The sequence below is a fragment of the Myotis nattereri genome (genome assembly GCF_964212035.1).
Source record: "Myotis nattereri genome assembly, chromosome: 5".
Lineage (NCBI taxonomy): Eukaryota > Metazoa > Chordata > Mammalia > Chiroptera > Vespertilionidae > Myotis > Myotis nattereri.
This window is the reverse complement of record NC_138080.1, coordinates 72,143,850-72,155,195: the sequence shown is the minus strand read 5'-3', so window position 1 is coordinate 72,155,195 and position 11,346 is coordinate 72,143,850. Positions and strand designations below refer to the sequence as shown.

General features: G+C 59.3%; 1 protein-coding gene across 1 annotated transcript; it reads left to right on the top strand.

Moving 5' to 3' along the window:
• Nucleotides 1-1,941: 1,941 nt before the first annotated feature.
• On the top strand, nt 1,942-9,681 carry N4BP3 (NEDD4 binding protein 3). The gene is made up of 5 exons (XM_081093010.1): nt 1,942-1,999; nt 6,954-7,304; nt 7,541-8,068; nt 8,427-8,669; nt 8,779-9,681. The coding sequence occupies exons 2-5, from the start codon at nt 6,984-6,986 to the stop codon at nt 9,304-9,306; spliced, it is 1,620 nt and encodes a 539-aa protein (XP_080949136.1). The 5' UTR covers nt 1,942-1,999; nt 6,954-6,983; the 3' UTR covers nt 9,307-9,681.
• Nucleotides 9,682-11,346: the final 1,665 nt, after the last annotated feature.

Below are 11,346 nucleotides of genomic sequence, written 5' to 3'. Positions count from 1 at the left end.
TTCCATTTTGTACAACTTCTCAGAGAACACTTCTAGTTGCTAGATGGGATGCTGGTTTGTGAATGGCTTAATGGCTTAATAAAGATCTTCAAATTTACTCAGTTGAACTGTTTTTTTAACAATTTGTAACCCTACCAGGCTGGGGTGGGGGGGGGGGGCTCTTCAAGGGCTGACACCAAAGTATCTACTTAAATAGTTCTCCGGAAAGTAACCTCACAGGGTGATCTGATCATAAATTCCTAACAAAGCAGGTCATGGTGGGTAGTCACGACCCAGGCATGTAACTTCTTTAGTAAAAGGCTTATCTTTGCGGTAAGCCAGCCCTGTCCATTGTCTCTGTGCATACAGGGTAACACACCTTGGAAATGTTCCCTTTCAGACCCCTCCTTCTGATATGTGCAGTAATCGTATCCCTACCTTGCTCTCTCCCACCTTTATGTAATCGTCCTTACTTCCCCTCATTAATCTCAAATGCATAAAAGAAATTGTAAACTGTTATTCTCAGGAGCATTTGAGATCTTGCTTCCCAGCATATGTTGTCAGTTTGGTGCAAATAAACTCAATAAAAATTCTCTACATGTTTCTTAAGTTGACAGGAAATTGGCAAACCGGTGACCCATGGCCCAAATCTGATCCACGGGTGAGTGCGCGACGTCTTTATTTTTTAATTGACAAAATCTACATACATAAAATCAAGCATTTAAAAGTGTACAGTGCAATGACTTTTAGTACATTCACAATGCTGTGCAACCACCACCTCTGGATTTTCCTCATCCCACAAAGGAAACCCCATACCTTTCAAGCAGTCACTCATTTCTCTCTCTACACAGCCCCTGGCACTAACTGCTTTCTGTCTGTGTGGATTTCCCTGCTCCTTATATGTGGAATCACACGTCTGGCCTTTTGTGTCTGATTTCTTTCACCTAGTATAGTTTTTTGGAGGCTCATTCGCTGGAGGGGCCGGCAGCAGGTTACGCTGCTCTCCGCAATCGCTGCAAACTCGCTTTGTATCCATGCATGTATCAGCACTTCATTCCTTTTGAATAATGTTCCATCGTATGGATATACCACAATGTGTTTATCCATTCATCAAGTGGACAACTTGAACTATGTCCACCTTTTGGCTATTATGAATAGTCCTGCCACACACATGGGTGTACAGGTACTTGTTTGAGTCCCTGTTTTCAATTTTTGGGAGTATACACCTAGGAGTGTAATTGCTGGGTCGGAAGGTGACTGTTTCACTTTTGAGGAAGACGCAAGTGTTTAAAATTTTTCAATCTGAATGCCTTTAGGTATCATTTCTGCCTCTGTCTCCATTTCTTCTACTGTCTTACATCCAAGTGTTCGACTCAAATTGTTTGGTTCCTGAAGGCATCTGGATTTGCTGGATTTCCACCTCAGGAGCACTGTCTTGCTCAGCCTCCAAAGGGGATAATATTTACCTAAGAGAACATGGCGAGGATCAGGGAGGTGATGGACTGAACGCGCCTCTTCCGAAGCTGCTCTGGCGAGAGACCGCGAAGACAGGAGGAGGAGGAGCGGGGCAGGCGGAGCGCGCTTTGGGGGCGTCGTCCGCGCTCGGGGAAGCGGACCAGCCGGGGTCCGAGCGGGCGGGCACAGAGCGGCGCCGCGCAGGGCGCAGCCGGCAGGGGGCCCGTGGGGCCGGGGCGGGGCTCAGGTTGGCCGGCAGTGGGCGGGGGTGTCCCCTCGTCCCCTCCCCTCGCCTCCCGAGGCCCCGGCCACGCTTTGGGCTGGCGGCGCGCGGGTGAGTCAGGCCGGGTTTTCCCTCCGCCTCTGGGGCATGCGAGCCAGCGCCACCGAGCGCGTCCCTCCCTCGTCAATCCGGCTCCGGCGCCCGCCCGCGTTTTCCCGACGCCTGGCACCCAGCCGCTCCGGCCGGGCTCGCAGTCTCCGCAGGACCGGCGCCCTGGAGGGAGGGTTCAAATCCGCGCGAGGGAAGTGCAGCGCGCGAGGGGTGCGGAGCGGTGCCAGCATGGTAAGTGGGGCGCGCCAGGGGCCGGGGCTGGACTCGGGGGGTGGGGCCGTTCGCGAGGTCTCCCTTTCCCGGCGACCTTGGCCAAGCCTCAGCCCCGCCGGCCGAGGTCTCCGTCTAAGTGGGTGGGGGTGCCCGGGTGCGGTGTGCGTCCAGGTGTCCCCTGCTCCGGGCACCGAGGCTCTGAGGCTCGGGATCGGGGACCCACCCACACGCTCCGCTGGCGGGGCCGGTAGCAGGTTACGCTGCTCCTCGCAATCCCCGCGAACGCGCTTTCCATGAATCGGCGTTCGGGACCCCTGTGCCGCGGCTCGGGTGGGGCAGATGCCCTTGGCAAGGGAGCCTGACCTCGGCCTCTGTCTCCCAGCCCCACCGCTGCGGGCGGGCCCCAGGAAGGCGCCAGGAAGAGACTGCCCCTCCCGTCCCCCAGGTAGTTAAATGACGCCCCGCAGTTCTGGGGAGCCCTAGCCCGCCTCTGCCAAAGCTTTCCCGGGGCAAATTCCGAAAGGATGCCTACCTCGTTTGCTTCTCCTTCCCCAGGAGACCCCTCTCCCGCCCCCTCCGCAATACCCGCTTCGTCCTTCAACCCCTCTGCCCTGTACAGGCGGAAGCTGCCAGCCTTTCTCCTGGGCCCCCAACCAGGGATGCTCCCATGTCTTGGCGGCCAGAGCCACGACACAACCTTTGGCCAAAGTGAGGGCTGATCTAGGGCCAGCCGAAATCGGGGTTCTGGCTCTGTTCAGAAATAGAACTGGGGCCCCTGTCTTTCACGGGCCACCACTCTCCCCCAAGAACAGATTGGGGTTCTCCTCCTTTGCATCAGGGGCTGAGCCTGGCTGTCCCTGGCTGTCCCTCTGCCTTGGCCACCATGCCTTCTCCCTGCTTGGCCTGGGGAGGAGGCAGAAGCAGAGAGATCACCGTCCTGGACTAGGTGATGAGCCTCCTCCCAGGGCCCTCCTGGGCAGGGCTCTTGTGCTGGCTGGCTGTGTGTGGGTGTGTATGTGCCAGACTGTGAATGAATTCGACCAGCCTGCTCCCACTACCGCCCCTAGAGCCAGCAGCTTCCAGGGCTAGAAGTCCCCAAGCAGCAGTGCTGCCACTATTTCTTCCTGATCCAGGGGCAGGCCGGAGGGATTCCAGGCTAAGGGGACTGGAATCCAACCCAGCATGGTTGCGCAGGCCCTTTGGGAGAAGCAGCTGTAGGGGCTGGGCAGGCATGCATACCCAGCAGTGAGTGCCCATGGGGGGGCAGTGGGGACCCCTGGCTGGGATAGCCTGATGCAGTGCTGAGGACCTTGCCCAGGGAGTTGGGATGGCTGTCGCTATGGGTTCTTGGGCAACTTGCTTCCTCTTTCTGGGCCTCAGTTTCCCTGTCTGTAAAATGGAGTGACAGTAACTGCTACTCTGCCTGTCCTCACGAGGCTTTCATGGAGATGAGATGATGGAATGAAAGGGCTGAAGAAAACTGTAGAGTCCCGTGCAACTGTAAGACGAAGCATCACTCCTGCCGGGGTTGGACTGTGCCTCAAGTGTTGCAGGGTGTCCAGGGTATGCCCCCTTCCTGGCCCCTCCGCATCCACTGCCCCCTCTTTTGGAACAGGGACATTCCAGTCCCATTCCTCAGGGGCAGCTGCAGACACACCCCTCAGCAAAACTGATTCCCCAGCAGGTGGTGGCTCACCCCCCTCCACACCCCCCCTGATGGGCTGTCAGGGCTCAGGAGGGGCTGATGCAGCAGTTAGGAGTGGAGCTTCCTGCCCACTTGGCTCTGGAAGGCCCCACCCAGAGGAGATGCGTGGTGGGAGCCTGCCACTCCCTTCCTCCTGTGCAGCGGAGTGTGGCCTCAGGCGGTCATTTCAACTGCAGGGCTCAGTTTTCTCTTCTGAAGGGGGTGACACCACTCCCCTCCTGTGCGTGCTGTGAGCCTGTGGTAGGCCCTGTGTCAGGCTGACCCACCAAGGCACCCACTAAAGGATGCCAGGATGCCTCCTTGATGTTCTGTCTCTGCTCCATCGCCAGGTGGTCCCCCAGGCCCATTCTCCTGGCTCTACCAAGGGTGGTCCAAAAGAGATTCCCTCTGTGTTCAGGACTTCCAGTCTGCTGGCTAATCTTGGGGCCAGGGGATGGGAGGAGTAAAGGCCCTGTTGGGGCCACCTGGGGCCTGTGCAGAAGGTCTGGCCCAAACCTAGCCTGTAGGGTTATGGGGAGCTTTCAGCTCTGGGCAGATCTCTGGGCCCCAGAGCAAGCAAGCCCAGGCATTTAGAGGCATCTGGCTTTAGGCTCTGATCCCTCCCCAGTTGCTGTCTCTCCCCCACTTCCCCACCAAATCCTCTCCAGCCCACAGCTGTCCTGTTCTGATCAGGCCAGTCCCTGGGCTTCCAAGCAACAGGAAGGTGTGTGTGTTGCGGGTAGGCAGGGGAGGTGGAGGGACCGTTCTAGGAAAAGGTATTAGCTGGTAATGCAGCCAGAGAAGTTACTTATGAGGGGTGGAGGGTGGGGGCCTTAAAGAAAGACAAAGGAAAGGGGCTGTCTGTGCCTCTTCCTCCAGCTCCATAGCTGTTTCTAATTGCTCAAGTCACTTGTGGAGGGAAGCTGGCCTCATGCCTCCCTCACCACCTTCCACCCCCCCCACCCCCATCTAGCCTCTGGGCAGGGAACTAGATGGTCTCTCCTGCAGAGGAATTCCTGTATTATTATGTATATGTGTCCCAGAGAGAGTAGTTCAATGCCGTGTGGTGACCTTGAGCGTGACTGTCTGCTGTTGGACTCTCCTCGCTGTGTCCTCTAATATAGGAGCCCCTGTGCTGCTGGTGGCACTGACTGGACTGCAGTATAAGAGTGGCTGGCATATATGCTGTTATGGCCATGTCTGCCTCTCTAGACCTGAGACTCTTTGTGGGGCTCAGGGGATGTCAGTTATTGCTCCTTGAGACAGGAAGTGAGGATCTGCCAAAGGGAAGGTGAGATGGTGTGTATTTGGGATGAAGTGAGCTTATTTGGCATCACTGTCACCATCGTCCATCGTCATCTCCCTCCCCCCTCCCTCCCCTTGTTGCACTGGGTTTACAGTTCACAAGACCTTTTGCCTCTGTTGTGTCTGTGACTGTCACAGTAATCTCATAAGGAAGGCAGGGCAGGCAGGGTCTTTCTCCCCTTCAGAGATGGGGAGACTGAGGCATGGTGAAGAGAGGTGCCCCGTGGAGAAACAGTGTGAGAGCAGGGCAGGAGACCAGCTTGTCTGCTGTCCCACCTCCCTGACAGGAGTTCAGTGCCCTCTCAGACACAGTGGTACCTGTGGCCCGGTGGGTTTGTTGTGGTGAAGGGTGTCAGATTGGGAGATCGATGCTTCCATTCCGCCTCTTTGGGCCATGGGTGACGTCCTTGGCCGTTTGGCAGCCATGGTGCTGGTTCACCGGTGCCCTCACCCTGGCCAGCTCTGTGCCCTTGGGCAAACCATTTCACCTTTCAGAGCCCTAGTGTCCTTACCTAAAAAATAGATAGGACCTAGGTCACAGGACTCAGTGAGACCCCTGCGTTGCCGTAGGTGCTTAGCACTTGTGATTCCTTACCTGGGCGAGTCCCCGGACCCTGTGTGGCCTGTGACACCCCCGGAGGTGTTGAGGGAACTGGGGCCTGGGAGGGAAGGGTTGGGAAAGGTACTTTTGCCCAGGGAGAGGTGGAGGGCCACACGGTGAGGGGGCAGGGCTGAACCCTCCTTCCCTTTTACTCCTAGAGAGCTTTGTCTCCCGCAAACACAAAACCTGGAAATGGCGGAGGAAGATGGAACCTCCTAACCACCATTGTTTAGGATGGGAGTGGGTGTCCCGGCAGCATACTGGGGAGGTTCTGGGGGACTCACAGCTGCAGCGTGCCTGCTGGGGTCTAACTGGGAATGGGAGCAGCTGGGGGGGAGGCAGAAAAGGTGGCATTGGTCCATCCGGCATGCTGAGCACTGGGCCTAGCACAGGGGATCCAGCCGGGCACTAGGGACAGGTCCCACCTCCACTGTGTGGTCCCAGCACAGGAGCCTAGTCACTGGGTCTCCCACCAGTAATGTTCATGTGTCTGACCAGCTCAGCTCTGCTCTGGTCAGCCTGCGTAGACCCTGGCTGCTGACTGGGCGCTTTGTTCTATTATCTTAGCCCATTCTCTAGGCATCCCTGAGTGATGAGTTGTCATGGCCATTGTACGCATGAGGAAGCCAGGCCCCCCATGGTGACTGGCTCAATGCAGGGTCAAGATTTAGAGACACCCCTGCCCCCATCCTCACACCTGGTGGTGGGCTCTCTGGGGCATATGAAAGGGCTGGCAGGGGCTCCAGCTGCCCCTTCCCCTGCCTCTCACCATGGCCCAAGGTGAACACCTGTTCCGGAAACTGTGGCCATTGTTCCCTCCATCCTTCCTCCCCTCGGGCCCTTCCTGTTTGTATCCCTCCCACTGCCTGGTGCAGCCCCGCCCATGCCAGGTGCTTCCCTTGGGGAACTCACTCTCTGCAGGAAGAGGGCTGAACTGGGTTTCCCCTCTCCCAAGAAAAGAAGAAGGAATGGAGTATCTGAGGCGGCTGTGCCCTCTGCCTACTTTCCAAATTGTGGGGGGTGTCTAGCAGGAGAGTGAACAAGGTCAGAGTCAGACGGGCCTGAGTCCTCAGCTGGCCCAGTCCTGGGGAGGGTCCTATCCTGCTGTTTCAGTGCCTCCCCTCATCCATACCTCCCCCCCACCAATCACACACCAGCTTCTAGCTGATGCTGGGGTACCGGGCAGGTGGCTTTAGGGCCTGTGCCCCTTCTTCTTGCCAGCCTAGGAATTCTGTGCTTCATTCTCTCCATATCCATATCTGCCTCTCCTGGGCCTGGGCCAGATGGGGAGCTGACACAGAACAAGCACCTGGTTTTAGGGCATCAAGGGCGGGTGGGCAGCAAGCACCCACCTGCCCCTGATGGAGCCTCTTGATCTCTAGAAGCAGCTGCCTGTGCCGTGTTGAAACTTCATGGACACAGGCCCAGGCCCTGCTGGCATTGCCATGGGCAGCGTGGGCAGCCTGTTGGAACGGCAGGACTTCTCCCCTGAAGAGCTACGGGCAGCACTTGAGGGGTCCCGAGGCTCCCGCCAGCCTGATGGGCTCCTCCGGAAGGGCTTGGGCCAGCGTGAGCTCCTCAGCTACTTGCACCTCCCTAAGAAAGACGGCAAGACCACGAAGCGGGCTGCTCGGAATGAGCCTGCCGACTATGCCACCCTCTACTACCAGGAACATCCCCGGGCCGGTGACTTCAGCAAGACCTCGCTGCCCGAGCGGGGACGTTTTGACAAGGTGCACCTCTGCCCAAACCCCTCCCTGGGGTGGGAGGGTGGGATGGGAGCTTGGGGCCTCCTGGGAGACCTTGGTGCTGGGGCAGGGCTTGGACCTGAAAGTCCTGCTATGGACTAGCCTGGTCATTGCTTCCCAGTGGCAGGCACCCCGTGTCTGAAAGGACCCCCAGGGCTGCGGGAGCATCGTGGGGCAGTGCTGTTAGCTCAGGGCCTTACCCTGCCCTCTCTTCCTGGCAGTGCCGTATTCGCCCATCGGTGTTCAAGCCTGTGGCAGGCACCGGGAAAGGCTTCCTGTCCATGCAGAGCCTGGCGGCCCACAAGGGCCAGAAGCTGTGGCGCAGCAACGGCAGTCTGCACACTCTGGCCTGCCACCCACCCCTGAGCCCAGGGCCCCGGGCCAGCCAGGCACAGGCCCGTGCCCAGCTGCTGCACGCCCTCAGCCTGGACGAGGGCGGCCCCGAACCCGAGCCCAGCCTGTCTGACTCCTCCAGTGGGGGCAGCTTTAGCCGAAGTCCTGGCATGGGCCCTGGCCCCTTCAGTTCCTCCCTGGGCCACATTAACCACCTTGGGGGCTCCCTGGATCGTGCCTCTCGGAGCCCAAAGGAGGCTGGGCCACTGGCCGGGTTGAACTGCCTGCCTGAGCCCCCACCGCCCTATGAGCTCTCTTGCCACACGGCCGAGGAGGTGGTGGCCATGCTCCCCGACACCTGTGAGGATCTCAAGAGAGGCCTCAGTGACCAGGATGGCGTCAATCACTTCACACAGGTGAGGGCAGCCTCTGCCTGGGGTCCTGTTCTATCCCTGGGCAGTGGAGTACTGGGCAGTGTCCTCAGCCAATTCCCCCACATGACTCTGGACATGAGAGGAAGAAGGAGATGCATCAGCGCCTCTCCCCCGACCCCGCGACCCCGCGTGGTGGGATGTCGGGTTCTTGCTGGGGTTCCCTGTGCAAGAGGGAGGGAGAGACTCCCTGGGCGGGAGGGCGGGAATATGTTGGGGACACTTCACCTCTGGAGGGCATCCCAAGGTAGGGCACGTGTGGCCAGGGCCTTGGGCCCTGGTCCTGTGGTTTTCGGGTACAGGACGTTGGCTGTGGCTATTAGGGGCCTCTTTCCCTTGGCAGGTGCTGGAGGAACGCCAGCGGCTGTGGCTGTCTGAGCTGAAGCGCCTGTACCTGGAGCGGCTGCACGAGGTGGCCCAGAAGGCTGAGCGCAGCGAGCGAAACCTCCAGCTACAGCTGTTCATGGCCCAGCAGGAGCAGCGCCGCCTGCGCAAGGAGCTGCGGGCACAGCAGGGCCTGGCCGCTGAGCATCGGCCTCCAGAGGCTGACCCCAACACTCGGCCAGAGGAGGAAGCACGATGGGAGGTGAGAGACCGGGCTCTCAGGAACTCTCCTGTCCCCATTTCTGCATCCCCCTCCTCTGCCCACCCCAACCAGCCTTGCTGGGTGCTCACCCCTACTGTGCCCCTTCCAGGTGTGCCAGAAGACAGCGGAGATCAGCCTCCTGAAGCAGCAGCTGCGGGAGGCCCAGGCCGAGCTGGCACAGAAGCTGGCCGAGATCTTCAGCCTAAAGACACAACTTCGGGGCAGCCGGGCACAAGCCCAGGCCCAGGACGCAGAGCTGGCCCGGCTGCGCGAGGCTGTGCGGAGCCTGCAGGAGCAGGCCCCCCGGGAGGAAGCCCCAGGTAGTTGTGAGACTGATGACTGCAAGAGCCGGGGGCTGCTGGGGGAGGCAGGAGGCAGTGAGGCTGGGGATGGTGCTGAGCAGCTGCGGGCTGAGCTGCTGCAGGAGCGACTCCGGGGCCAAGAGCAGGCGCTGCGCTTCGAGCAGGAGCGGCGGACCTGGCAGGAGGAGAAGGAGCGGGTGCTGCGCTACCAGCGAGAGATCCAGGGGGGCTACATGGACATGTACCGCCGCAACCAGGCACTGGAACAGGAACTGCAGGCACTGCGGGAGCCCTCCACGCCCTGGAGTCCTCGGCTTGAGTCCTCCAAGATCTGAGGCCAGTGGAGAGAGCTGACAGAAGCACCGTCAGAAGAAGGCTTGGGCAAGCCCTCCCTGAGATGGCCGGCTCCTTCCTGACATTGAAATGGGGCAGAATCTGCTGAAGCCAGCCAGGGTCGGGGAGGCGCATCGAGAGGAGGGATCCCAGAGGGGCTGTGGGCTGGGTAGGGTGCCAGCAGCAGGAGCCAGGTCCGGGCCCACCTGGCTGAAAAGTACCCCTGCAGGACCCAGCCTGCTCCTGGAGTAGGTGTGGCCCTAGGAAAGGGAGACTGGGAGATGAGGCGCTCAAGATGTAGATGGGCAGGCATGAGGAAGGAAGGCTGGGACAATAGCATTGGCCTCCCCCAGAATAAAACCACGTTTTCTATGAGGAGGCCCTTGGTGATACGTGGGGCCTGTCCCTGGCCTGGATCAAGGATGGTTGGGGTCGGGGGGCTGTGGACCTGGGCTATAGCTCCTCCCAGAGTCCTGATCAGTGGGAGGTTGTGCCCAGTCCCTGTGTGCACAGCTGCTGGGCACATGTGTTGGCAAGTGGAGGAGTCATCCTCCTTGCCCCAGCACCACATGGTTCCTTAGCTGCCGTGTGGGCTGAAATTCCTTTCTTCAGCACCAGTGGGATTTTTCAGAAGGAACAATGCCAGGGAACCCAGGAAAACAAAAGGGCAAGTCACCCAAGGCGTTGCTAGAACATGAAACGTTCCCTTGGTGGAAAGTCTGAGCCCCAGTGCCCAGGCCCTGCTGGGTTTAGGGCTAGCCTAAGACGGCCTCTTCTGGAGCTCCCCAAGGCTCCTGTAGGGACCTGTCCCGCCCGGAACCCACCTCTCACCTTCCTGTCTGGCTGTGGTTCACCACCCCTCTACACAGGGATGGGGCTTTGGGAAGGTGCAGGAGACAAGTAATGGAGCAGAGAAAGCTTGTGGGTCAGTGGGTAACGGGCCTTTGCCACTGCAAGGATCATGGACATCTCCCCATAGGCATGGAGGACCCTGTAGTATTTCCAAGCAGGGTGAATGTGAGCTCATTTGTACTCTGAAAAGCAGCCCCTGCCTCTCAGACACCTGGCTTCCTCTCTGGGCTTTGGCTCCCTCCTGGAGGCTGGCCTGGTGCACAGACCCAGACTGGCTGTGCAGGTAGCCTCTCCCCACCCCTTGCCCTTGTAGTGAAGCTCGGCGCCCTTACAGGTGAATCATTGTGACTGCTGCCATGCATCGAGAGCTTCTCTTCTGCCAGGCACTGTTAGGCTGCCAGGGCATGGGGGCTCAGGTGTGAATCTTTCTGCCCCAGGGGAGGCAGTACACAGAGAGACTTCTCCCCTCCCAGTGTCTGTTCTGCTGGGGCAGGCACAACCTCAGAGGACTTCTCAGCAGAGATTCCCCAGTTGGCTCCCAGTGGCCGTGCCCTGCCCTCCTTGCCAAGCCTGGCAGCCACTCAGGCCCCAGCAGGTGGGGCCTGTGCATGGGGTGTGGATTGGGCTGTAGAGTGGGCCAGTGTGCCCTGCCTTTTCAGGGTGGAGAGGGGTGTGTGAACTGACTGCCAAGGGGATGGTGTGTCTGGCCCTGTGAGTGGCAGGTGTGTGTAGATGTGCTGTGGGTGGTAGGTGTGTCTGAGGGGGTGTGTTTGGGGCTCCTGGGCTGCTTCCTGCCGCTCCCTCTGCTCCATTGCTTGCCCCCTGGCTCCATTCCCTTTAGCTAGTGGAACCTGTGACCAGAACAGACCCCTGTACCTAGCTGAGACCTATCTAGGCCCATCCCTCAGCCTGGCGAGGGAGAGGGAACACCTGGGTTAGGCATTTCAGTTCCCCATAGGCCTTAGTACCCATTTCAGACCCTCCCAAACCAAGGTTTCTGGGCCAGAGGCCCCCCTCCATTCAGTGCTGACCTGAGTCTGGGCCACACCCTCCTCAAGGCCTCGAGCAAGTTGGGCTGGGTGCCCACATGCCCCACAATGGCCAGGGCCCACTTTTCCGTGTACCACCTCTGCAGAACAGCTCCTCACCCAGCAATTAGAGATCTGGGCCTGCCAGTACTGCCAGTGGGG

Bases quoted from the DNA above. Each gene is read 5' to 3' on its own strand.
- N4BP3 (XM_081093010.1), top strand. From the start codon at position 6,984: ATGGACACAGGCCCAGGCCCTGCTGGCATTGCCATGGGCAGCGTGGGC. The intron at 7,305-7,540 runs GTGCACCTCTGC...TCTTCCTGGCAG, and splicing joins AGCGGGGACGTTTTGACAAG to TGCCGTATTCGCCCATCGGT. The intron at 8,069-8,426 runs GTGAGGGCAGCC...TTCCCTTGGCAG, and splicing joins GCGTCAATCACTTCACACAG to GTGCTGGAGGAACGCCAGCG.